The sequence below is a fragment of the Artibeus jamaicensis genome, unplaced genomic scaffold (genome assembly GCF_021234435.1).
Source record: "Artibeus jamaicensis isolate MK-2021 breed Jamaican fruit bat unplaced genomic scaffold, CSHL_Jam_final contig_786, whole genome shotgun sequence".
Lineage (NCBI taxonomy): Eukaryota > Metazoa > Chordata > Mammalia > Chiroptera > Phyllostomidae > Artibeus > Artibeus jamaicensis.
The window spans coordinates 2480396-2507957 of NW_026521971.1; the positions used below are offsets into that span (position 1 = coordinate 2480396).

General features: G+C 42.7%; 1 protein-coding gene and 1 non-coding gene across 2 annotated transcripts in view; both read left to right on the top strand.

The window, feature by feature from the left end:
- The window catches only part of HSPA4 (heat shock protein family A (Hsp70) member 4), a 35682-nt gene that overhangs the window by 6395 nt on the left and 1725 nt on the right, over window positions 1-27562 (top strand). The window contains exons 2-17 of the mRNA XM_037129870.2: window positions 4953-5010; window positions 6893-7033; window positions 8828-8950; window positions 9924-10023; window positions 10678-10811; window positions 13127-13371; window positions 16333-16409; window positions 17824-17975; window positions 18472-18578; window positions 19040-19173; window positions 20265-20446; window positions 21631-21723; window positions 24111-24263; window positions 25204-25329; window positions 25877-25984; window positions 27433-27552. Coding sequence (XP_036985765.2) covers window positions 4953-5010; window positions 6893-7033; window positions 8828-8950; window positions 9924-10023; window positions 10678-10811; window positions 13127-13371; window positions 16333-16409; window positions 17824-17975; window positions 18472-18578; window positions 19040-19173; window positions 20265-20446; window positions 21631-21723; window positions 24111-24263; window positions 25204-25329; window positions 25877-25984; window positions 27433-27552 — 2053 coding nt within the window. The remainder of the gene's footprint in view (window positions 1-4952; window positions 5011-6892; window positions 7034-8827; window positions 8951-9923; window positions 10024-10677; window positions 10812-13126; window positions 13372-16332; window positions 16410-17823; window positions 17976-18471; window positions 18579-19039; window positions 19174-20264; window positions 20447-21630; window positions 21724-24110; window positions 24264-25203; window positions 25330-25876; window positions 25985-27432; window positions 27553-27562) is intronic.
- LOC119037724 (small nucleolar RNA SNORA30/SNORA37 family) lies at window positions 20646-20775 on the top strand. Its single transcript, XR_005080274.1, has one exon. It is a non-coding gene; the product is annotated as a small nucleolar RNA SNORA30/SNORA37 family (small nucleolar RNA).

Here is a 27562-nt window from a genome sequence, read left to right on the forward strand (position 1 = left end):
TCTGTATTCCACATCCCTGTGACTCTTCTGTAACCATCAGTTTGGACTTCACCGTGAGCCTTTTCCACCCAGACCCCAGCTCCCTTTCCCTCTGTTAGCCCTAGTCTGTTCTCTGTATCTGTGAGTCTGTTTACATTTCATTAGTTTATTTTGTATCTGAGATACCACATAAAGTGAAGTTGTATGGTGTGTGTCTTTCTCTGATGGAGTTACTTAGCGTCATCATATCCTCTAGGTCCACCCATGTTGTCCCAAATGGTGAGATCTATGTTTTTTATGTATGTATGTGTGTGTGTATACACATACACACATACACTGGAGTATTACCACTGTACCACAGCTTTTTTTTTTTTTTTTAAATCTCACTGGAGGACATGTTCACTGATTTTTTTTTTGGTGGGGGTGGGTGGTGGGGAGAAAGAAAGAAAGAAACACTGGTTGCCTCTCATACACACCCTGATTGGGGATGCAGCCTGCAACCTGGGTATGTGGCCTGCCTGGAGTTGAACCTGCAACCCCTTGGTGAATGGGATGATGCCCCAACAAAATGAGCCACCCGGCCAGGGCTGTACCACAGCTTTTTTATCCACTTGTCTATTGATGGGCCTTGGGTTCTTTCCATATGTTGGCTGTTGTTTATAGTGCTGCATATATTCTTTTTAATTAACTATGGGTTTGTTTGGATATATTCTCAGGAGTGAAATGGCTGGGTCATAAGGCATGAATTGTTTATAGTATCATTTTGATGAATTTAGTTCTTAATAAAGCAACATACTGGGAATTTGAAGAGATGAAATTATTAATAACCACCCATCAGAGCAAAAGCTTAAAAGTATGTGTAATTTTGGGGCGACTGGCAAATAAACATCTGATACCTTATTTGTGCAAGGAAATTATTTCTCTATGAAGTGAATGTCTTTACCTGCCATGTAGATCCAAAAAGAGCTGCAGAATGACTTGGATGTAAAGCAAAGGGAGGTTGAATTGTCAACTAACGTTTCAGACCGCTTACACCGTGCCCCTCATATGTCTCATGAGAGAGGTTATGAAAGCAGTTTTCTGAAAATCATTGAGGAACTGAACAACAACCTCACATATAAAACTGGTAGAAATCATTGGTAGAAACTTTGTCATCAGGGTCTAAATTGTTTCCTGAAACTTTTTTTCTAACTGACTTAACAGAATACGTGTTTGCTGCAACAATAAAAACTGCAATGTTATAATGAAGCTTCCTCTCACTCTAGTTTGCTCTCTCCCCTTGCATACCTTTTTCTAGATCGTGGGTTTGAACAAATAGGGTCAAACTCTATTTTGTAACTTTTTCCACTTATACAGGGTGGGGCAAAAGTAGGTTTACTGTTGTGTTTATGAAAAATGCAGCAATTAAGTAATAATACAAGAATGAACTGTTAACGTCATGCACTCATAACTGTAAACCTACTTTTGCTCCACCCTGTATTTTTAGACATCTTTCAGAGTTAAATATGACTTTACCCTCTTAAATATGTAATTCCATATTAGGGCTATAACATGTTCTCTCCAAATGCTCAGGTTATTTCTAATATTTTGCTATTACAAATAGTTCTTCAACAAGTAGTTTTTTATATTTATGTTTACATGTTAATACTTTTATTTTTGTTGGGTAGATTTCCAGATATGACATTGTTAGGGTAAATATATATATGCTTAAGAGTTTCAGCACAAATTGCCAGAATACTTTGCAAAAAATTAAGAGATTAATTAATGCCAGGCACATAAATTAATAATAAATTTCTTTACTTTTCTAGGGGTAGATGATTTTAGGATAGCTGACTAGATTTTAGGAGGAAGTGAAGCAGAATTAATTACTTAATCAGTTAATTAAAAGATTTTATTTACTTTTAGAGATGGGAAGGAAGGGAGGAAGAGAGAGGGAGAAACATTGGTGTGCAAGAGATACATCATGCCTCCAGCTGGGGACCTGGCCTGCAACCCAGGCATGTGTCCTGACTGGGAATTGAACCAGCAGTGTTTTAGTTCCCAGGTGGGTGCTGAATCCAGTCTGCCACACCGGCCAGGGTGTGAAGCAGAATTTCCAGAGCCAACTGGTTGGCATGTTTTTGTATGAAACTGGGACCAGGGCTTCATTGGAGCTAGAGTAAGAGCCATATTTTAGCTATATTTTATTTCTTATGAGCCCTTTAAAAGTGGATCAAAATTGAATTTTTATAGTAACTAGTTGAGGGTGGTGCTGGAGTTTTTCCAATTTAGAGATGAGCAGTTGAATTTCAAGAGAAATTAAGCAACAGAGATTGCACAGCTAGGAAGACAGAGAAGGGACTAGGACAGATCCTGACTGTGTGACTGTAGGGCCTTGGCTCTTATATCACCACGTGTGTGTTCAGGTCGGTCAGGTTGACGGCAGAGTGGAAAATCCAGAGATTTCTCTAGTTCTCCCCCACCCCAAAGGGTCTTTTTGGTGCAGTAGTTGGCTTATTGTTGTAGAACTTGTTTAGAATGTAAATACTGTGTAGTGATACTGTATGGATAATTTCCTATGATGTGGTAAGGAAAATGTGAACTTTCTCTGTGCTTTGCAAGTTTATACCTTGTTTGAGGGGTTGCTGCTGTGTTATGGGGTGAAGATTGATGTTCCGTTAGTGACATTTGATTGCTTTCTAAGGAGTTGGGACCTGTTTGTAGTATGTGTATATACAGACCAAAAAAAGAAGCATGAAAAATTTGAACTAATACAAACTTTTATTTAGCTTTTCAAGATGTACGAAACACTTCCTATTACTGTTAAGGCAGATGTAGATTTTAAAAGTAAGTAAAAATGTTAATGGACTTCAAGGAAAATACTAAGAGCAGCTCTGCACAGTAGTACATTCTGTGACAGTGGAAATACTCTACATCTTCATTGCCCGAAGTCCAACAAGTTTTAGGAAATAGAAACGATTAATTTTTACTTGAGGGGGGATTGGGAATGCTTCCCAGACAAATGGGTGACATTTGTGGAGAACACTGTGATTTCTCAGGGACTGGAGCATTTTCAGGTGGCAGAAGTGACATGAGCAAAGTGGGAAGGTTGGAAGACTATTTAACTTGGGTCAGGTCACTGTGAGTGCACGAGGGGTGGCTGTAAGGTGGGGATGGGGTTGGGGTGGTGAGGAATCTGGGCTCTGTTTGTTGGTAATTGGCTTTCTTGGGAAGGTATTAGAAGCTCTTGCTTCTAGAGTTACCTAGACAAAATAGGAAATTAACTCTTCAACAGGATATACAAAAAAGTTGGGAGCATGTTTTTTATTCTTAGAGCTAGTAATTGTTTTGAGATGTAGGTTTGAAAAAAAGGGCTGCAGAAAACAAGGGAGATGATTAATATTACTTATTGTGTGGGATGGAGGTAAGTGGTACACTCCTAAGGAAATCAGATCTGCTGATTTTTATTTTTTAATTTTAATTTTTGTAATTTATTGATTATACTGTTACTAGTTGTCACACATTCCCCTCCCCCTCCCCCCCCAACCTGGTAGTTTTACCAATAGATAGACTTAGTGGAGTGAATGGAGGGGGGAAGATGGCCTTGGGCAATTTCCCAAAGGTGCCATAAGCACTGATGGGGAGATTTAAGTGGTACTCAGGACATGCCGAATTGGCATGTTTGCAGGAAGGCTCATGATCAGATCTCAAGCTAAACCACAGTCAGGGCACAACTGCCTGCAAACTGCTCTGGGAGATTTGCTCATGGGGTTCTTACCCTAGTGGGTGCAAAGTGCCGTGAAGGTGCGGAGAGGCTCAGCGTTCTGTTAGTGTGCGTGGGACCAGTAAACTTTAGTCCAGTTCAACTCAATTAAGAGGTCATCTAATGTATTCTGATTTGGACCAAGGCAGTATGGCTCCAGAGCCCTATTTCTTAGTCTGCTATAAAATGGAAAGAACTAGGGTTCTGGGGAGGATAGAGAAGGTCAAGGTCAAAGCTAGAAAGTCAAGTTTGAAGAAAAGATCTGACTTCCTTGCTTTCAGATTACATGACCCTGGGTAAATTTACTTATTAATACCTTTTTGGTCTCAGCTTCCTATCAAATGGGGATAAGATAGGGTGATTATGAGGATCAAATGAGATACTACCCATAACAATTTATGCAGTATTTATAACTAAAGCACGAGGAAGAGGGCTTTACTAGCTTGTGGGGGAAATGGACTCAGGGAAGAGCTTTGTCTTTTGGGTGAATTTGATCTTATTGAAGCTTGAGAGCAAGCAACTATGGGAAAGGGAGGTGACAGATATGTGAAGGTAAAGGCAACACAGGCAAGGCTCCAGAGGGATTAATTAGACTGAAGAACGCAGGGTGAGGCATTGGGTCGGAAACATCAAGGCCTATACAACTCTAAGCTTAAGCAAAGTATTTTAAAGTGGTCGCACCTTGAACCCAGTTTCAGTTTTGCTTTCTGAAAGAAGCAGCAAACAGGTTAGCCCAGTAGGCAGTATGTGAATCGGTGATTGGGAAGCATGTGTTCAGAGTGGGACGAAAACAAGTCCTCGGAAGCTAGTTCTAGAAAATTTACTTTTTATTTACAGTAGGGCAGGAGTCATTTTTAGGTTTTATATAGACTGTTCTCTTGGTGCAGTTGTAAGCTGTTTTAGAAAACAACATTTAATTGATGAATTGATGAGGGAACATTATTTTATGTTGGGATTTTGAACTCCAGTCTTGAAGAATTGGAAGATAGTGGAGACTGGCCAGCCCACCTCTCTGTAGTATTTTAGACAGATGGTCATCACGTGAAAGTTCAACATCTGAAGCCTGGGCTCCCATGGACAGTTTTACTCAATGTAAAGGTTAAAATCAGACTTACTTGGTGTTGCTAGAATACATGGCTTTTTCGTGAAGACTGAGAAATCTTGCCTGGTGTGGTTTGGGGTGTAAAGTTGCAATGAGGTTATAATCTAAAATGTTTGTTATATCTTCTAGGGCCTGCATTTCTTTTGGTCCTAAGAATCGTTCAATTGGAGCAGCAGCTAAAAGCCAGGTAGGTGGTTTTGTTTTTTTCTAAAATGACCTATTTTTCTGGTTTGTCCATCCTCTGTTCGAGTGCCCCTTGCGTGCCCAGCGCTGGTAGGCCTTGGCCACGAAGCTGAGAAACAGACCCGATCCCTGCTCACTGGCGCTTGCGTGAGTAGCGTGAATGGTGTAATCTGCTTAATGCAAACTACTAGGATGTACGTATTTTAGGTGCTTCTGAAATCTTCTCGTTGGGCTTTTCTTTTCTTTTTTATTTTTTTAAAAGATTTTATTTATTTTTCGAGAGGGGAAGGGAAGGAGAAAGAGAGGGAGAGAAACATCAATGTGTAGTTCCCTCACACGCTCTCTACTGGGGACCTGGCCTGCAACCCAGTCATGTGCCCTGACTGGGAATCAAACTAGCGACTCTGCTGGCCAGCGCTCAAGTCCACTGAGCCAACCAGCTAAGGCATGGGGTTTTCTTCTTAACTAATGTTGAAGGTCAGTGTTGTCTCTAGATTTGATCTTGTTAATCAAGGTTCTCAAGGAAGGAAAACACGAGAAGCACGTTAACTTACCATTAGTTTACTTTGCAAACCAGGGGTCTGACATACCTGCTGGTTTCTGAGTAACCAGAGCAGCAGAATCCCAAGTCCTGTTATCCTGCGCGTCTGAGGTTACTGTGAAATTAAGGAGTTGTGTGTTTGACTTTTATGGTTCAGTCTGGAACAAAATACAGAATGAATACTTGTCTCTCTTTCTGGGCTGGGAAGGGCCTAAAATTCATAAGCCTAAGAAAGTGATGCTTGGCCAGTTGATTATTAATAAAACTGGGTGTTTTCAATCTAGGAGGCGGTAGATAGCAAGTACACAGCTGTATTGCAACACCTTTCCTTCCAAAATTTCAGTGAATTCTTACTGGTTCTAAATTTTCTGTCACCGTTGAGAATAGTCACTGTACTGCACTGGCTGCTGAGTGCTAGTGTGGCATGGTCACTGGGATACTGAGTTTCTTCTTGGCTGGTGCTGAAGCAGGGCCCGGCCCGGAGGCCCCCCTGTTTCCGAAAGACTTCCCCCCGAGCCTTCGACATACCTGGGGCAGAGGAGCTCTGCAGCTTCTCCTCGGGGCACACACACTCCGTCCCTGCCTCGGGGGGAGGAGCCTGTGAATCTCGCTTTATTGGAAAGAAATTAAAAAATACAGATACAATACGATAGGGAATTTGGAACTTTTATCGTACTTCCATGATGCAAAAATCAGTTCCTATCTTAATGTTAGCCTATTGTACTCTTTTTAAGCATATAAATATTTTCTCTTCTACAAAAGTGAGGTCATACTGTATAGGCACTCAACTCTCAGCCCCCTAAAATGATCTCGCTCCTCTGCGGACGCACCGCAGCGAGTTTACTCGTGCACACTCAGGCCGTCTCCGTGCGAACGGAGAACAGTGCTCTGTCAGTACCAGTTTGTACTCCTCTTCGTGCACGTGGTGCCGTCTGTTTCTCCTTTACGGTGGGTTTGACTAGAGTTTGTGAATTGACACAAGCTTCCAAACTGACTCCTGGAAAGATTGAATCACAATGGGAATTTCTAAAGGCTAAGAATCATACCTAAATGCTGATGGAAAATACTCTTACAAGTATCATGACTTGTCTGTGGAGAAGCAGGACACACGGGGCTGTGGTCTCTATCACCTGTTCGAGGCCCTCACCCCTCAAGCCTTGCCTCACGTGCTCGCAGGTGTCCCTCCAAAAGGCTTAGTGTGGAAGGAAACTGAAACTCAGAAGGAAACTTTGTGGCATTGAAATGATGCTCATTTAATCGGATGCTGTTGAATCCCCCCACCACCCCCCATTTTAATCGCTGTCAGTCTTTCCGCTCTGTGACTCGGTGACATCCTTTGTTGTAGATCATCTCCAATGCAAAGAACACAGTCCAGGGATTCAAGAGGTTCCATGGCCGAGCGTTCTCTGACCCGTTTGTGGAGGCAGAAAGGTCTAACCTTGCATATGATATCGTGCAGTTACCCACCGGATTAACAGGCATAAAGGTACGGTTCTCAAGATAATGCCTTATGATCAAAATACAGCATTTTCTTTTTATTGTGCCATGTGTATCCATACAATTCTGATTTCCTGTTGGAATGAAAATACTTATATGCTTAGGAAAAGCTTTTGTTAGTAAAGACAATTTGGCTTTTTTTTTTTTTAGTGATTTGGATTTTGATTGAAAATCATAGGTAGCATTATTGATATGGCTTGGATGGCTGGGTAGTGATGAAGCTAATGCTGCCATTACTGCTTGTCTCGTGTGATTTTAGGGTGTGACTTGTGGAAGTCAGGCAAAGAGAGTCACTAGGCAGGTAGGCGTTTATACTCGTGACAGGGGAGGAAAGGGGAGCCGAGCCTTTGATATCTCTGGGATGCCTGGGAGAGTCTGTTTGTGAAGCATGCAGTGAACTGATCATACAGAAGAGGCAAGAGGCCGGGGAACGGGCGGGCGCATGCTGCTCGCTGCCTCTCAGGCCGGCAGAGGTGCTAAGAGTCCAGGAGGATGGTTGAGCTCTCCAGGCAGGTGAGTTTAGAGACAGGAGATTTGGTGTTTTAGACATTCCAACTGGAGAAATAAGAATATGGGAACAGCCTCACATCCAAGAGATGATGAAAATTGGGAGAAAAAGGTAAGCAGTTGTCCCATTGTAGCCCAGAATTGGGTTGATTTTAGAAGTGAAGAATTCTGATAACTGAAGAGTGATCTCTGGGTTTGCTTAGGGTACCTGTGGCGATAGTCTCAGAATAGTTTCAGTGACCTAGTGAGGGGTAAACTGGGGTGTGCAGGAGGAAAAAAAGGAAAAGGGGAGCTGAGGAAATGAGGGGCGATGCTCAGAGTTAAGAAAGAAATAGGACAGACACTGGCCGATTTAGTCCTAAGCATTGCAAGAAAAGGGGCGAGAGACCAGGGAGAAGACCTGGGGGTTAAGTGAGGCCAAGTACAAGGGCAGAGGAGTTGACTAAGATGAGACAAACAGCAGGGATGTGGGGGTAGCTTAGAAAGAGGCTCATTGAGAGGATTATTTTCCCATTTTTATCATGCAGTAAAGCGAGAAACTGTTAGACTGTGACCAGAACGCACTGTGGTTGAGCCAGGGAGTGAGGAGGGGAGGAGCAGGTGGCTTTCCGGCTGAGCCGGAGCAGGATGTTAGAGGACGGAGGGACATTTTCTCGTCTGGATTCTAGTTGGGGACTGGGTGTGTGTGGGATGGGGCTTATCCTACGTAGTAACCTTTCGACATTTAAAGTTTGCAGCTGTTGTCAAAGTTGTAGACTTTTATCCAGGGCAGGATAGTTTGAAGCTTTGTTCATTATTCTTTAATTCACCAGGTGTTTATATGCTGTCGGGTCTGTCAGGTGGAGGGGCTACAGCAGTGAATGAATTAGACTAAAACTGTGCCCTCAGGTTAGACTGGATCTTACCTGGGGAGGCGATAACAGCACAGTGAACAAAGTGGAACACAAAGTCTGTTGGGTACTAATGTAGTTTCCCGCCAGCCCCCTTACAGAGGGGCGCTGTGGCTCACAGTGAGCTACATCAGCGCCTTCTGCATGGGTAGGTCGTTTCAGATGCTACCGGTGGTCACAGCACTGTTTACATGGTGGTTCTTACCTTCCAGGATCAGGTGAGTGTTATAAAGCTAACAGTGATCTTCATGTTACTTTTGCGTTCAAAACCAGCTTTCTCTTCCTTCTTGAGATAACATTCCGCTGATGATGTGAGGCGTTGCTCTGTTTAAACTCTCAGTACATGAACAACTGTGAGCCAGGGTCCTTTTGTTACTTCACTGCAGGTGAGATACATGGAGGAAGAGCGGAGCTTCACCACGGAGCAGGTGACCGCCATGCTCCTGTCCAAACTGAAGGAGACAGCAGAGAGCGTACTCAAAAAGCCTGTTGTGGACTGCGTGGTCTCGGTGAGTGTGGGCCCCGCTCTCTGCTGGGGCCACTCAAGGAAGCATTTGCACTTTCACTGCAAATTACACTGTTTTTGCTTTAGGTTGTATGATTACTTTAAGAATTTATCAAATGAGTCTTCATTTCTTGAATTTTATTTCAAGAGATGTGGGTTTTGGCTGACGACCAACCAGCTGAGCCATACCACTCAGGGCTGTATTTGTAATTTTAACAGCTATTGCCCTTCAAAGAATTTGTGCTAGTTCACACATCCACCTGAAATGTAGAGTGGGCATATCTGACCACAGCCTCACTAGCACAGTTAGTTCATTGGTGTCTTAACTAATTCTAAGTAGGTGAATAATGGATGGTGTCAAAGTGTATGTGATTTTAATATTTTATTCTTTAGGTGGAGATGAACATTTCAGAGTTGAAAAGACATTTTGTATTGCCCTCTCTGTGAATGTTCCTGCTCTTTGCTCATTTTATTTTGAGTTCATGGTTTTCATTTTGATTTGTAGTTCTTCCTCATGTATTAGATTAGTTCTTTGCACATTTATGATGTAGGTTGCAAATATTTTTACCATTTGGTCATTAGAATTTTTTATGAGTCAAAATTTTTTTTCTTGTAGGTTTTGTGTTATATTTAGAAAGTTCTTTCCTGCTCTGATGGTAAAATTCTTTTAATTCTGGTGCTGTTGGGTTTTTTTTTAACATTTAAGTCTTTCATTTGACCTATATTTTGGTATAAGGCTTGCAGTAGCGATGCAGCTTTATTTTCTGTGTGGCTGGCTGTCCGTTTTTTCCAGTATTACTTGCTGCGAGTCCTACCTTTTCCTCACTGGTCTGAAGTGCTCCTTCGATCATGCACGGAATATATTGCTGTAGGTGTTCGAGGGCGTTTTTGGACTTCATTTATTTATTCTTGGCAGGTACATCTTAAATGAGGGGTCTTGATAATACAAGTAAACGTTCAATTTTTTTTTTTTGTAGGTTCCTGGTTTCTATACTGATGCAGAAAGACGGTCAGTGATGGATGCAACACAGATTGCTGGTCTCAACTGCCTGCGATTAATGAATGACACTACTGCAGGTGAGAGGGGCATTAACTGAAGTTTTAGACATGTTAATCGTGAAGGTTGTGAAATCTTAAAGTCCTAGGCTTTCTTGTTTATTTGGGTTGTAGTACTTACCACACCGATGTGTCACAGTACTTTTGGTGACTCTGTCACTTACGAAGAATTCATCTGAGTACTTTTTCTGTATCTTTGTAGCACTCATTGGGTATTTAATCACGGGGGTTGTTTGGAAAGGGATACATTTATTGTTTGATTGGAGCAGTGCTTGAACTTAAATGTTGGACTTTTCTGTGATGATTGGACTGGCGGAGTCAGAGGAACAGGAAGCAGCTTCTCAGGGACAGGATAGTGTGGGAAGGTGGGGAGGGCACGCGGGTAGAAGAAATCCTGCAGGATACGTCAGGGAACGCGGGCAAGGGGTTCCGTAACAGCTGCCGAAACCTGGGGAATTGGATTTGGAGACATTAAGGAACCCTGAATGAACGTCAGCCTTTAATTCTTTGAAGTTAATGTTCTTCATGAATAACTGTGCAAAGCTTGTAAAGGATTTGATTCTTTGTAGAACGGCATGATGCAGCTCCATTCAATATATACAAGATGTGTTTCTACTCAAATTTTAAGTTTACTCTTAGACGATAATATGTTGAATTTATTTTTTTTTTATGTAGTTGCTCTTGCATATGGAATTTATAAGCAAGATCTCCCTGCCTTAGAAGAGAAACCAAGAAATGTAGTTTTTATAGACATGGGGCATTCTTCTTACCAAGTTTCAGTATGTGCATTTAATAGAGGAAAGCTGAAAGTAAGTATAATTTTTTTTGGAAGACTATTACAAGTGTATGGTAATTAGAAACTTGTGAGAGAATTTAAAGAAGGTTTAAGGATGTTACATTGATGAAAACTCGCTGTGAGCCATCTGAACTAGAAGCTAGGTTATAGAGGGTGGGGTAGAGCAGTTAGAGCCGGCATGGTATGAGGGGAAGGCACTTGCAGTTGCTGAGTCTTGTTTTTCTTACCTGTAAGGAGAGAAAATAAGGCTTACATGCAGGCTTGTTAGGAGGATTCTTTAGTGTGTAGTCCCTTGGTGTTCCACACTGAGGATTGAGGAGATTGTGATGAAGGGGTTCTCTATTTGCTCTTAAGGTTTTACGTGGTCTGGGAAAAGGGTGGAGGGACTAGAACTTGATGGCTCAAAGAAACCAGACTAGGAGTGATATTGTAGATTTCTGGGAAGCTTAGACCTCTGGTGAAGACAGTTTTGTGTGCAGAGAAATCTAGCAGTGTTGGCCAGAGGAGGGTTCCAGTCACAGTTAATTTACTGGTATATATATTAGTTCTGCAGTGGGATATAGAATCTTTAAAAAATATTTATTTATTTGTAGACAGAGGGGAAGGGAGGGAGAAAGAGAGGGAGAGAAACATCAATGTTTGGTTGCCTCTCAAACGCCCCACACTTGGGGAACCTGGCCTGCAACCCAGGCATGTGCATGACTGGTAATTGAACTGGAGACCCTTTGTTTCACAGGCCAGTGCTCACTCCATTGAGCCATACCAGCCGGGGCGGGATGTAAAATCTTAGGTCAGTGATTTTTAATAGAACCAGTGAGCTTTAAAATTTTATTTATTTTTAGGGAGAGGGGAAAGGTGGGAGAAAGTGGAGGGAAACATCAATGTGTGGTTGCCACATGAGCACCCCCTACTGGGGAACCTGCCCCACAGCCCAGGCATGTGCCCTGGCCAGGAATCCAACAGATGACCTTTGGTTTGTGGGACAAAGCCCAACCTTCTGAGCCACACCAGGTGGGGGTGAGGGTGGGGTGGGGTGGGGTGTGTGTGTGTTTAATGAAATTAAAGCAAATCTTTAGGATAGTTGGGAAATTAGAAGTTGGCTATTTTAATGGATACAAATGCTGAATCAAATTGTAATTATCCATATTTAAACTTTACTTGGATTACTAAAATTCTATATTTAACCTTTTTAAACAGAAGATAGTGGTCATATTTAGCTTTGGCTTTGGGACAATGTGATGTGCATTAGTGGTCATCTGCTCTTGTGCCCTATACTGTTCTCACTGCCAGGTGTTACTTGTCAGTTTTTCAATTACAATTAAAGTTTAGTTATAAAAATACTATAAAAGCTTCTCCAAACTTGAAAAACATTTATGTGTAAAGAAGAAAATACTTAAGTTCTGGCTGTGTGGCTCAACTGTTGGAATCTCGTGGTATACCAAAAGGTGGTGGGTTTGACCCCCGTGGGGGTGTGTGTGGGCGGCAGCCAGTCGATATTCCTCTCTCTCCCTTTCTCTATAAAATCAAACGTATCCTCAGGGGAGAATTAAAAAAAAGAATTTAAATTAAAAAAATACTCAAAGTCTTAACAGTTTAGTGTGTTTCACTCTAGTCTTAAGAAGACAAAATTGGAATCACTCTATTTCAGTTCTGTGTCTTGTTTTTCTTTCTCTTCATTAACAGATGTGGGAAATTTCCCCATGATGTTTAACATTCTTTGAAGAGACTGTTTATTCCTTCATAAGGATGTCATCGTTTACTTAACCCGTCTTGTAAATTACTGGGTGTTGTTAGATGTCGTTCCCTTCTAATCTGCTAGGGGTCTGGGAGATGGGTAACCCACCTGAGCTCGTGTGACTTCTGCATTCAGTAGAAAACAAATTGCTGGCTGTTAGGGCTCTCCCACCCTTTTGGGCAGCAAACTGTGCAGAGCTAAGCCTTTGGCGTTCATAGTTTTGTGATAGCAAGAGGTCTGGAACCGTGAATGGGGCACATCATTTTATTTGGTCTTGGGTATGTAATTGCTGTTGGTACAGCAGAAGGGGTATGGGTTTTGAAAATAATGAGATTATGTTTTGAAGTCCATGTCCACCACTCTTTACCTGTATGAACTGCAGGTTATCTGGTCTGTCTGGGTTTGTAGCATCGTCTGTAAATCGGGGATTACAGTGTGTCTCTTCGCGGTGTGTCCAACAGTGACTAAGTGACACGTGTTCACAGCCCTGTTTCAGCCTTAACGTCACCCCTTAACATAGTTTACCTGTTAAATTCATATCATAAAATTTAAAATTGCCTTATTTTTTAATTACTTGGCATCTTTATTCCAAGGTTCTCGCCACTGCATTTGACACAACGCTGGGAGGCAGGAAATTTGATGAGGTGTTAGTAAACCACTTCTGCGAAGAATTTGGAAAGAAGTACAAGCTAGACATAAAGTCCAAAATCCGTGCGTTGTTGCGACTCTCTCAGGAGTGCGAGAAGCTCAAGAAGCTGATGAGTGCAAATGCTTCTGACCTCCCTTTGAGCATCGAGTGTTTCATGAATGATGTCGATGTGTCTGGAACTATGAATAGGTAACGATATTAATATTTTGGCGTTATACTGAACCGTAATTTTTCTCTACTTTCATTAGCCTTAATTAGCTAAATTGTTGAAATCATCATGGTTGTTATATCACTTCAGTTCTATAGGTAAAAATTAGAGGCCAGTCAGGATCCTGCCTTTTATGTGAAGGTTGGGTTTGGTTATTCTAGTAATGTTAACTAATGTTTTTGTTTTGAGTCATGGAATATTGTAGGAAGTAGTTCTTTATATATACATGAATTATACATGATTACCAGTTTTCACAAAATCAAGGCCAAGTGCTGTAATGAAGAATTGTGTTGAATTTGATTTGATTGTCAGTTCTGAAGTTGGTGTTTGGGACAGTTCAGGGTCACTTGGGACAACAGCTCTTTCTGTATTGATGTGTCTTGTAGATACAAGAATTCTGGGTGACTGGTGTTTAGGGCTGTCCTTGGGAATGGGACTGTTGGGTTTCTTGGGTAGCGAGACTGAGACGTTCTCTGGGACGTGGCAGGCTGTGTTGGAGAGTTTAGGGGAGACTGGCACTTGTCTGGGGAAATGGGGCCTTAAAAAATCAAGGTGGGATTTAAATTGCCCCTAATTTGCTAGAATTAGATTATTGTGCCTAGTAACCAGATTTGTAGTCACCTTTCCCCTGTGCTTGAAAGTGATCATTTTCCTTTTTATTAAGTAGCAGCTTTGTATGTGTTGGGGGTGTTTCAGAAATTGTTAGTGGACTGTTATGGAGCTACGAGAGCCAAACAGGTATTTGTTACCTTTGTAAATGTTGAAAACCGCTAAGTAGCTTGTGTGCCACTGGAAGGAAGTTGTGCTGCACCCTCACCCTCGGTGGCGTCAGGGCACAGCCGTTCTGTCCTCCACCCTGCTCGGTAGCCTTCACGTCATTGTTCGTGCTCACTAGCAGTCTTTTCTTTTTTAACTAATGAAACCAGATGATTTATTTCTGATATTACAGCATTTCTTTTAACTAATTTTTAAAAAAATTTGAGGTGATATTCTTGTAAGTGCGTAACTCAGTGTCATTCAGTTCATTTGTGGTGTTGTGCCTGCCTAGTGACAAACCGTTTTCACCGCTCCAAAAGAAATCCTTGTACCCAGTAAGCAGCCATGTCCCATTTCTCTTAGCGCTGCCTGGTGGCCACATCAGTCTGCTTTTCTCTCTCCTTTATTTCCTCTTCTGGATATTTCATATAACTGGAGTCATGCGAGGCAGAGGTGGGCCAAAGTAGGTTAACAGCTGTTTGTGTGAAAAATAATGCAATAATAATAATAATACAGTAACAAGCTCTGTTTCACATATTCATCTGTAAACCTACTTTTTGCCCCTCCCCTCTCGTTTGTGTTGGCTTTTTGTGCACAGCTTATTTCACTTAACATAATGTTTTCTAAGTTCACTGTAGTGTGGGCCAGCACTTCATCACTTTTTATGGCATCTACTCTTCCATTTCTCCATTGATCAGCAGTGGACATTGGTGGTGTTTTCATCTTTTATCTGTCGTGAATGAGGCACGAACAAGCATTTGACCATTTTGCTTTCAGTTTTCTGGGGTATACATCTAGGAGTAAAGTTGCTGAGTCCTCTGGTAATTAATTACGTGCTTAGCTTTTTGAGGAGTTACTTGCTATTAGGAATACAACTGTCACTTTAAATCCCTGCCAGTGGGTAGGAGTTTGTGTTGCTCCACGTCCTTGTCACCACCGGTATTAGTGGTCTTGAGTTTTTGCCATTCTGATGGGTATTTTCTACACCTCTCTATTTTTTTTGTTGATGTGTAATTAATAAAAGTAACTCTTTCAAAAAGTGTATTATTTTAGTGGTTTTAGTGTATTCGCAGAACTGTGCAGCCATTACCACAACCCAGTTTTAGAATATATTAACCTCTTCATAAAGAACTCCTAAATGAGCTATAAAGCCTTGGACAGGCAGGAACCTTAAATGCATATTTCTAAGTAAAAGAAGCCAATTTGAAAGGCTAAATAAATCCTGTATGATTCAACTGTATGACTTTCTGAAAAAGTCAAGACTGTGGAGACAGGAGAAAGGTCGGTGGTTGGCAAGTGTTCTGGGGGGGACAGATGAGTGGATGGGGCTCCCCTAATTTTTAGGACAGTGGTGCTACTCTGATACTGTAATGGTGGGTGCTTATTACAATACTTTTGTCAAAACCTGTAGCATCCTAATGCGCACCGTCACGCAGCTGTGTTGGCTCACTAGTTGTTAGCCGTGTGTCACTCATGCAGGGTGTCGGTAGGGGAACTGGGAGGGGTCTCGGGGCATATGGGAATGCTCTATACTTATTATTTCCCTGTAAACCCAAAACTGATCTACAAAATAAAGTATATTAAATAAAAAGGCAGAGGAAAGGAAAAAAAGGACGGTAGCCATTAGCTGTCGTTCTCCATCTCTTCTTTCTCCCCCTAGCCCTAGGCAGCCATAAATCTACCCTCTTTCTGAATTTCTCTGTCCTGAACTTTTCATATAAATGGAGTCATATAATGTGGGGGTTTTTTGATTGGCTTCTTACCTAGTCTAATGTTTGCAAAGTTCATCTGTGTTTTGACATGTATTAGTTCCTTTTCTTGTATTCATTTCTTTCTCTTGCTGTGAGTACATTTGATGTACTTGCTTTTTTTGTTCTTTATGAATACTACTGTGAACATACATTCATGTGCAAATTTTTGTGTGGTCATATGTTTTTAATTTATTATGCTCAGAGTGGAATTACTGGGTCACAGGGTAATTCTATGTTTAACATTTTGAAGACTGCCAAACTGTTTTCCAGAGTTAGCTGTATCACTTCATATTCCTACCAGAAATGTGTGAGGGATCCAGTTTCCCTACTCCTTGCCAATGCTTGTTGTTACGTCTTTTTTTTGTTGTTGTTCACAGCTGTCTATCTGTTTCACGTAAGAGGAGTGTGTGATTTAACCTGTTGTTTATATTATAGAGGCAAATTTCTGGAGATGTGTGATGATCTCTTAGCCAGAGTGGAGCCGCCACTTCGTAGTGTTTTGGAACAAGCCAGTAAGTGTTCTTGAGATTGAATTGTTTGTGTGTCTCCCACTCTTTGCAAATATTCGTTATTTTTTTCAGCTACACAAATTTTCATTGTGTAGATGACTTCAGGGCTGTATTAAGCTTCTTTATATGTTCCCTTGGGAACTCCCACTTGGCCCGAGAAGTCTTTTGATAATAGTGTCCGGGGAAGTGTAATGGTTCCCCAGGAAATGTCCCTGAGACTCGGGGATGGCTGGAAACCCCTCAGTTCTTCCCTGCTGCTAACTACTGCCTTCGAGGTGCTGCCACGGCAGCCTCGGGGGCTCTTCTGTCAGTGAGTCTTCGCTGAACCACAGAGCAGAGGGAGGGTGTGATGGCCCCATACTTATTTCAGCAGGGTGCTTTTTTATCTTAGGCTAAAAGGTGGAGGTGTGATTTAGGAACAGATCATTAATTTTCCCAAATCGGGTGACAGACTTTCACGTGGAGCCCACTGTTGTCTTGGCAGTCAGCTATTTCCGAGGGCTGAAAAGTACTGTCAGCTGGGCTGCTGGGTTCGGCTTGAGAGTCATAGTGGCCATAGCAAGTGGGCGTGGCCTCCCACGCTGCATCGACCTGCTGTTCTGTATAGCCCTTTTCTTTTTTTTTTTTTTTTTAAATATTTTATTTATTTACTTTTAGAGAGAGGGGAAGGGAAGGAGAAAGAGTGGGAGAGAAACATCAATGTGTGGTTGCCTCTCGTGAGTCCCCTGCTGGGAACTGGCCTGCAACCCAGGCATGTGCCCTGACTGGGAATCGAACCGCGATACTCTGGTTCACAGGCCCGTGCTCAATCCACTGAGCTATGCCAGCCAGGGCTGTATAGCCCTTTTCAACAGTCATTACTGTTAATGTGAACTGTGACCAGAAACTCGGGTGGCATTACAAATTGCTACGTGGGTGACAGCAGAGCCTTGGTGGGGGGGTTCTAGGTGTGCTCTTGTTGGACTGTGCATCTGTCTGGATGGAGTGCCACAGTGGCTGGGTGTGGGTCTCGCACCTCTTTTTGTCCCCCACATCGCGTCGGGCGATCCAGTATTTCAGGGCTGCCTTATTGTCCTTAGGACTTGGTTAACTAGTCGTGTTCTAACACATCTCTGTGGGGCACTCCTTCAGCGATTGTAGGGCATTGAGTGTTCCTGGCTCTCAGCCCCTAAATCCTAGTATTTCTGTGCCACCCTGCCCCCACATTTTTGAGATCAAAACACCCACATGTTTCCAGGTGCTGTACACCTGTGTGTGAGCACAAATTGTGTACCTGCTTTTGTGGAGGGGGCGAGAGTGGCGGGTTTTGTTACACGTCTGAGTTGTTTTGTTGTGATAAGATGCTGTTTTTCTTTTCACTGTAAAATAGCTAAGTTAAAGATTCTTTTAATCTAAATGTCTAATTGCTTTAAAACAGAGTTAAAGAAAGAAGATATTTATGCAGTGGAGATAGTTGGTGGTGCGACGCGAATCCCTGCAGTAAAGGAGAAGATCAGCAGATTCTTTGGTAAGGAGCTCAGCACGACTCTGAACGCCGACGAAGCTGTCACTCGGGGCTGCGCGCTGCAGGTGAGCTCCCCTGGCCCCCGCTGCTGCTTCCAGGTCGTGGTAGTGGTTCAGCAGCTGTTTTCTCTCTCCAGCCAACAGCCGAGGTTAGCGTGGGATGACCTCGGGTGAAAGAGCCTGAAACTTCTGTTTTAACGTGGGCATCAGGGGTGGTGTTCATAAACAGTACTCTATAGCATGTAAAGAATGGAACCTTGTAACATGTAATAAGATGCATCAGCTTATTAGAAACATAGGTAAACCTGGAACACTGCTGCATTTGGCATATTATCTGTTGTCTACATATGAAGTAGCATTGTACATCAATTAAATAAATGTGGATGCTAATAAAAAATGGTAAGGAACAGCCAGACTATTATTGGTAATTTGACAGGTTATTAATGTAAATATTTAAGAACCATTGATGATAGTTTTCCGAAGTCTTTTTTAGTGACTTTATGATATTAATTCATAATGTTTATGTTTGTCAAATGGAAATTTTTTCAAATTATTATTCTAGTGTGCAATCTTATCGCCTGCTTTCAAAGTCAGAGAATTTTCCATCACCGATGTAGTACCGTATTCAATATCTCTGAGATGGAATTCTCCAGCTGAAGAAGGGTCAAGGTAAGAGCATTTATTAATTATTTTTGTACTTGAAGTTAAATTCAGCGTTAAGTCTGAGTAAAAGAGTGCATTCCATTTCAGGTTCAGATCTGTAAAATTTTGTTATAGTGCATGAATCAAAGTGATTACTTATTTTAGTCATCAGAATACATATATGTCTTTACTTAGTTTCTTGATTGTGTTGAAATAATTGATGCCTTTTTGTGCTGATTGAAATATATATATATTTTGAAAAACTGTCACCACACAATGTGTGTATCTTTTGTTCTTGGAAACTTTTTTGTTCTTTGAAACTTTTGTTTTAAAATGCGCATCAGAGGTGGTGTTTGTGAATAGAATAGGGGCTGGGAATGAGGCCAGTTGAGAAGAATAAAGTTCTACAATAATTACAAAACTAGAGAATGTGGGCAAAAAGTGTTAGGAATATCCTGAAGTTGTTTTTGTCTTTTTTCTCCATTTAGTGACTGTGAAGTCTTTCCAAAAAATCACTCTGCTCCATTCTCTAAAGTGCTCACGTTTTATAGAAAGGAGCCCTTCACTCTCGAGGCCTATTACAGCTGCACTCGGGATCTGCCCTACCCAGACCCTGCCATAGGTGAGCGACAGCTTGGGGACTACACAACACACACATGCACGCACACACACACACACACACACACACACACACATGGGAGGACTGGGATGTGCAGAGCAAGCACAGTTCTGAAATTTGGGTATTTCAGATCACAAAAAGCCCTTCTATAGCCTTTCTGCCAGGGTCAGAACCAGTAAGGTGGCCCTTATTTGGATCTCCTACCATGGGAGCATGTTCCTGGTTGATGTGCGTTCTTGTTGTACCTTGTGCGTGATGTGGTGCTTGATGCTCAAAGGAGCAGAAGAAACTCAGTTTCAACCCTGACATGGAGTTACAAGATGAACGTAGAAAATTACTAGGAAATTGAGATACCAGTATCACCAGCCATATTGTCTGGTCTTCATAGACTTTGAGAAATTTATAATCTGGGAATAGTTGAGGAGAGAGAAACTATGAGTTACTTGATAATTACAGACCTATATGTGGGTGAAGTGTTGGATTGTCTTGAGTGGCTCTCAGAAGCTGTGGAAAGCTAACCTATTTTTCTCATTTGTAAAATACATAAAGATAGAATTCATATTTTGCAGAGTTGTGAATTAAAAAACATGAGCAAAGTGTTGGTTTGGTATCTAAATCTAGAAACAAGTTCTTGAATCGCAGAAGCACTGTGGAATCACTGGGGGTTTTTTAGTAGAGGGCAGTGTGACAGAGTTGTTCTAGGAATTTATCTGGCAGTAGCATAAAAAGATGGGCTGGAATAGGGGCTGGAGGAAAAGAAATGTTTGGAGGACTTAGAGATGGGTGAGTCCTTGATTGAGACAAGACACTCAAAGGCACAGAGGAAAAGAGAAAAAAAGTGTAACTGATGGGCTCCCTCCTTCAGACCAAGCCCATGTCAGTTTGAGTTTGTGATTTGTTCTGATTACTGAGTTCGCCTGCATGTGAAAGAGAAGGAAATAAGGTCATAGGATGAAACTCGGGCCACCCACTCTGTTTCTTTGAGGTGTCCTAGCTCTGAGAAGTGGATGTAACGGGGCCTTGCGGGGGGCACATTTGTATTTGAATTCCTCCTCCTCATACTGTCTGTTCTCCTTTGTCTAATATGTCCACAGCTCAGTTTTCCGTTCAGAAAGTCACTCCTCAGTCCGATGGCTCCAGCTCAAAAGTCAAAGTCAAGGTTCGAGTCAACGTCCACGGCATTTTCAGTGTGTCCAGCGCATCCCTGGTGGAAGTGCACAAGTTTGAGGAAAACGAGGAGCCGATGGAAACTGATCAGAATGCAAAGGAGGAAGAGGTAGTTTGGACATTTTGACCATTTATGGTGGGCCAGAGGTTCTAGCAAATAGACTGAATGACCAGGGGGCGGGGGTGGTGGGGTGGTGGTGGTGAGGCATTGTGACCGAGCTGCTGAGCGTGGGTCTGTGTGCGTCCCCTTTGCCCAGAAGGGGTCAACTAGCAGCACGTTGGCACAGAATTCATATAGAAGTGTAACCTAAGCACTTTCACAGGTCCTCCCCTAGACAGTGGGGCCAGGATTTGGTAGCTGGTGCTGAAAGAAAAACCCTTGGGTGCATCCTTGCTCTTGGACTGTACCAGGGGCAGCTGTCACTCAAAGGCACAGAGGAAAAGAGAAAAAAAGTGTAACTGATGGGCTCCCTCCTTCAGACCAAGCCCATGTCAGTTTGAGTTTGTGATTTGTTCTGATTACTGAAGAATGCCATGAGCCTCAGTTGATTACTTTTCTCAAGTAGAATATATTTGACATTCTTTTGTTGGAATTGTGCATTGTCTTGTCCTTATTGTGCATCACATTCAAGGTTTTATTGAGCTGCAGATGTTGGGGGTCTCATCACCAGAGGTTTGTCTGAGCTCATCTGGGCGTGCCAGGGCCCCGGGGGTCAGTGGTTTTAAAGCCCCCGAGGTCACTGGGCTGCTGTGGGCATTGGAAGATGCTTAGTGGAGGCCTTCACAAACTTCTCCCTTCTTTTTTATTACGGTTGATCTTTGGTCTCGTAACGGAATTTTCAAGGTGTTCACCTGCCCTAATGCATGCGATGGTTGCACTTTTGAGGATGAAAAGGCTGATTAAAAAAAAACTGCTTGAAAAAGTGAAGACTTTTGAGAGAAATTAGCTCATGAGCAAGCTTGGAGAGACTCATTCTCTCTTCTGATTATGCTGCGTTGACTATCACCCGGCTCCGCTCTGCATACTTTGTGGCTTATAGAGCAGTTCCGCAGCTGCTCTTGTGCTTGTGAGGGCAGGGCAGGCTCGGCGTTGCCTCTGGGGGGCAGACGCGGTGCTGAGAGCTGGGAGGAAGGCAGTCCGTGTTGTCGGGAACATGTGTCCTGGTGGAATGGAGTCCAGGTCTTCTGGGGGCTGGGCACTCAGCGGGGACTTGATACTGCTTGATCTTGCCTGCGTGTCATAGAGATTACTTAGTCATTAGCAAGGATGAACTGCTGTGACCTGTTTTCCAGAAGATGCAAGTGGACCAAGAGGAGCCACATGTCGAAGAGCAGCAGCAGCAGCAGACGCCAGCAGAAAACAAGGCCGAGTCTGAAGAGATGGAGGTATGACTGTGTGGTAGAGGGCCGCTTCCGGTCTCATCACGTGTGGGGCTGGCTGAGGTATGAGACTGTGTGGTAGAGGGCCGCTTCCGGTCTCATCACGTGTGGGGCTGGCTGAGGTATGAGACTGTGTGGTAGAGGGCCGCTTCCGGTCTCGTCGCGTGTGGGGCTGGCTGAGGTATGAGACTGTGTAGTAGAGGGCCGCTTCCGGTCTCATCACGTGTGGGGCTGGCTGAGGTATGAGACTGTGTGGTAGAGGGCTGCTTCCGGTCTTGTCATGTGCGGGGGTTGGCTGTGTGTTGACTGTGTTTTGGACGGTAGTCATGTTAGGAATTCTTCGTGTATTTGAAGAGTTTTTAAGCAGAGTTTTGTAGTACCTTTGGAAAGTACATTTGGCAAGCTGGTCTTTGAAATCTGTTCTGGCTGCTGTATGAGAAGAAAGCTCCCAGCAGCCCTTGTTTTAGGAGACTGGTGGTGGTCCAGTGCTGGGCTCCACGTGGCCATTGCCAAGCCATCTTGCCCATTGACCAATATGTGAGACAGTCCTTTCAAATTTTGTCAGCTTTCTGAAGCTTGTCTTTTTTTGTCCAAAAAATATTAAATAATGTATTTAAATATATTTCATAAATAATGTAAATAATATATTTACCTAAGCATTTATTTAATGAATATTCTAAATTGATTTTTCATGTTTAAATTTATCATCAGCATTGAAAACACCTTTTCTTTCCAGATGCTCTTACCCTCCATATTTTTCATTGTGACACTTCTAAAAAGTCTGTCAGAGCCTTAAGGTGGCTTAAATCTGTTGCCCATAGTCATATCAGTTTAAACATTATAATTACTTTTCTTTAGCTATGTAAATATTGTAAAAAAGAAAATAATGGATAGAGGAAATTATGCTCACAGACGCTTTAATTGTCCAAAGTGGAAAACCTTCCTGTTGGGGGTGGGGTTAGGGGCAGTGGGAGGGAGAGGTGCTCCTCCTCCTGTGTGGCTGTGAAGGTGGGGGAGGGGGACGGAGAGGCACCACCTGCTCCCGCCTCTAGCTGCTGAGTGGCTGTGGAACTGCTGAGGGTTGTGGGACATTTCGGGGGGGGGGTGGGAGTTGTTGCTGAGTATTCTTCCTGTGAGGTGGCTCAGGAACTGGTGCCTTTCAGAGTATGTGCTGTTCTGAGGGGAACGAGATGCCAATGATATATATATTTCAGCAGCTGACTTAAGTTACCTGGATAGGAGGTGGGGAAATGACTTTGATACCACTTTTTAAATTTTACTTTTATTTTTTTTTTAAGATTTTACTTATTTATTTTTAGAGAGAGGGGAAGGGAAGGAAAAAGAGAGGGAGAGAAACATCACTGTGCAGGGGAAAAAATCAGTTGGTTGTCTCTCACACGTCCCCAGTCAGGAACCTGGGCCTCCAGCACATGCTCTGACCAGGACTTGAACAGGTGACCCCCCCCTTGCTTTGCAGGACAATGTCCAATACACTGAGGTACGCCAGTCAGGGTTGACTTTGAAATCTTGACCCATGTATAGAGCAAATTGAATTTTAGATGAATTTTAAAGTTAAAAGTAAACCAAAAAACAAGTTGAATGAATATTTTTCTAATCTGTGGGTCAGGAAGGGCTTATAAAGCACAAAAGCAACAGAAGAGGAAGAGAGGAATGATTCAGCAATGGAAACTTGCATAGATAAATAACACAAAATTAAAAAAGCCAGAAGAGTTCGTTACGTTGTGGGGTAAACCCCACTAAATTCCCGGAAGAACGGTGGGTGGCACATGACAAGGCAGTTGGAGACGTGGGTTACTGATCCAGAGCACACTGCAGTGACAGGAGGGTGACAGATCTCTGTGATGGGGCAAAGTGGGGCAGGTTCTCCCCTTCCTTGTGAGGCTGTGAATGGGGACAGGCGTCTGGAAATACCGGTAAAGATGTGCACCCTCTTCCCACTGACTCCATATGCGTGTCTGTATGTTTAGATGAGAGTGAAGAAAGTGGAGATGCAGTGGTGTGTCGATGGCGGCATTTTGGGAGGTTGTGGGTGCTTGTGTACAGTTCAGCAGTGTTAATTAGAAACACTCTCACTGTGGTGTCCTCTCCAGAGCTTTTTCATTCTGCCAACCTGAAATTCTGTCCCGCTGAACAGCCTCTTCGACTTTCCGCATCCCTCCTTCCTCAGCCCTGGTAGCCAGCATTCCTTTCTGTCCCTGTGGATTTGACTGTAGTTTTAACTTCCCCAGGTATTACAAGAATAGTCCTAGGTTACTTAAGTCATCAAAACACAAGGTTACTACAAAAGCAAGAAAAGCTTTTGAAATCGGACCCACTCAGAAATTTAACATAGTTTGTCTATGTGTTCATTTTAATGGTTTTTGTTACTTTAGACCTCCCAAGCTGGGTCAAAAGACAAAAAGACGGATCAGCCACCTCAAGCCAAGAAGGCGAAAGTGAAGACCAGCACCGTGGACCTGCCGATTGAGAACCAGCTGTTATGGCAGATAGACAGAGAGATGCTCAACTTGTATATTGAAAATGAGGTGATTATTTCATGTCTCAGAACAACAAGCTAACACATTAGTGTGGTAGAGTGTTTAAGGTCTGCATCTAGTAACTTATACATTTTTGCTTGTTTGGACTTTGAGAAAAATGTTCGATTTTTGGCAAAAGTATGTGTGTGTTGCTAGAATCTCTGTTAGGAGATTTTGACGTTATGGCTTTGGTTTATGGAATGTGGCGGTCACATTTGGGGGTGTGAGTGTGTTTGGGGTCGGGGCTTGTCAGGCTGTGGGTCCTGGAAATTGACGGCAGGAGGAATTACATGTAGCACTGCAGGCAGCACTGTGTTGGTCGTTACTTTCTTCCCCTGTTGCCAGTCAGTAATACGAGTGATGCAGGCTTTGGGACCTTGCAGCATTTTTATTGAATTAATTATTGCCCGCGAGGTCTCTTACCACGTATTCACTAGATCGTAGAACAGTTTTGTGTTACAGGCCTCAGCATCTGCACCGTATGAACTGTTTGGTTTTTCTTGTGCTCTTCGGAGCAGTGACACAGTGGAGGCACCGCCGTGCTTGTTGAGCTTTTAACAGTGATCGCCTTACATCCTTTTCCTTACTGGTTTTGCTTTTGAGTTTCTACATCTTGATATTTCTGTTGTTCTTTTTAAAAAGTATTGATTTATTTTTTAAATTTATATTTTTCCGCCACCTGTACCCTCCCTGTACCATTTCCCACCTCCCTTCAGCCCCCCCCCCCCAAATGTGGCTCCTTTTCTCTAAGCACACCCACAAAACTCTTGCTTGGTCTTCATTCTTTACTGAGGCCTGATGCTTCCAGGTCTGCTTTCTCAGATGGTTTGCAGAATTAAAAGGGTTTGGGGCAGAAGGATTTCCTCTTTTGATAATTACATTATTTAGTATTTAAGAGGATATGGCCTTAAAATTATGTGCATGTTTAACGTATCAATGCTGTCCACAGGGTAAAATGATCATGCAGGACAAACTGGAGAAGGAGCGGAATGATGCTAAGAACGCAGTGGAAGAGTATGTGTATGAAATGCGCGACAAGCTCAGTGGCGAATACGAGAAGTTTGTGAGTGAGGACGTAAGTAAGGGCCACAGTGTGGCTTCACTGATTATGTGTCTCCGGGAGCGTCCCTGAATGTGTTAGAAGGGAAGTGTGTGCCTGTAGGTCTACAGTGAAGTGATTCAAGCGCACTGTTTTCAGAAGTACCGTGTCATGTCTGTTAGTGGAGTGTTCTGTTCCTTAAAGGTCAGTCTCTGTGTATCACGGTTAGATACATTCACATGCTGTTACTTACTTAGTGTCTTTCTTTAAATCAGCTGACTTTCCCCTGGTATTTATTTAACTTACTTGTAAATGCAGTTTCTAATTCTGAAATTTTCAAAATACCCAAGTGTTGTTTACAGCAGAGAGTATTATACACCTCCTTGGATCTGTCAAGCAAAACAACATCTGGCCAGTCCTGTTTTCTGATCTCCCACATGCCCCTCCTATTTTAAAGGAAATGCCACTGGGTCGAGGTCTGTGCCTTTGACTCTGCGAGCGAATCGGCTCTTTCAGAAGTGATGAAGTCTGCTAGATTGGTGAATCACAGCTGACCTGAGTGCAATGTTTTCTTCATCTTTAGGATCGTAACAGTTTCACCTTGAAACTAGAAGATACCGAAAACTGGTTGTATGAGGACGGAGAAGACCAGCCAAAGCAAGTTTACGTTGACAAATTGGCTGAGTTGAAAGTGAGTGTCTTTTGAAAATAGAATGTCCGGAATTCAGGCTGTAGTTGCCGAGCATCTCAGAGTTGGGAGGAATTCTATGTCAAGTAGTGAAGATGGGCTGAAAGTGATCAAAGAACTGCGTGCGTTATCGCTTAGGTTCATTAACTTTCACACTTTAGAACTTAGAGTAACAAAAGAATTTATCTGAACATTTAGACTTAAAACATTACTGTGTTGGAGTTGAGTGTTTTCTTGGTGTCAAGAGATGCGAAGGTTTGTGACAGGGTCCCTGTCCTGGAGGCAGGCAGTGCAGTGGGTGTGGCTGTGACTTTCAGTAAAGTAAAGCATCAGGTTTTGTGCTTCAAGAAGGTGATAGTTCGGCCTGAGGATTCAAGGACAAAGAGCTGCTGGAGTCAGGGTGTCTGGGAGAGGATGCGAATGCACAAGACTTTCCCCCTTTTCCTCAGGTTACTTAGTTTCTTGTTAGACTGGGCCTTGGTGACTGAAACAGGAGCCCCAGTGAGATCTTCCACTGAGGGTTTTGTTTTCCTTTTCACTGATGTCAAACTCGTGAAGGGAAAGAGAAGAATAGTTCCAGCTGCTGTCACCATGTGGCCAATTTTGTTTCATTTCTTCTGTCAGTTACTTGAAGCAAGTTCTGCATATTATATTTAATCCAAAAATAGTAGGTATTTAAAAGAGGACATAACCATAAGTTCTGCCATAACCCACCTAAAACATTCCTTCACATCACCGTACCTACAGTCAGTTTTTAGGTTCCAGGTATTTCACATCATTTTGTTAGTTTATTTGACTCAGGATGCAAACAAGGTCCACACATTTTGTTGACACAGTGGCTCTCCTTCCACCATTGCTCAGTGAAAAAAAGATCATTGTCCTGCTGGCTTTGCCCCAGACTGGAGTTTGCTGAGTCTCATCTTCGTGGTGTTTAACATCTGGTAATTGACGGATATAGATCTAGAGGCCTCATAAGACTCAGGCTTAAAATTCTTCCCAGCAGTGGTACTTCATATTTAGTGTTGGGGGTCACTGTCGGCAGGCACCTAGTGTTTGGTTGTCTCTCACGGGGGTTTTGAGAGTGGAGGTTGGTTCAGGCGATAGTTGAGGTGGCTGTGCAGGAAATAGCACTGGAAACATTTGTACCCTCTAACCTGAGGACAGGGTGGGGCAAGAGCAGGTTTATAGTCCACGTAGAAGATAATTCAGTGATTAAGAAAGAATAATAAAGGAATAAACTCTTGTCGTGTGTATTCACAGCTGTAAACCTACTTTTGCTCATCCCTGTATGTGCTTTTCAGTGGGCTGGGGGAAATACTTAATTTTTTATCTTGCCCACTGAGGTTAAATGTACTTTAATCCATAATCAATTTTAGTAATTGTAGAAACAGTGCTACTCTGATAGTTTAAGCTGCTCTGTGAAGAATTTGTATGTTCTCTCTTTTGTTAAGAATCTAGGTCAGCCTATTAAGATAAGATTCCAGGAATATGAAGAAAGACCAAAATTGTTTGAAGAACTTGGGAAACAGATCCAGCAGTATATGAAAGTAATCAGCTCGTTCAAAAACAAGGTATCTTTGT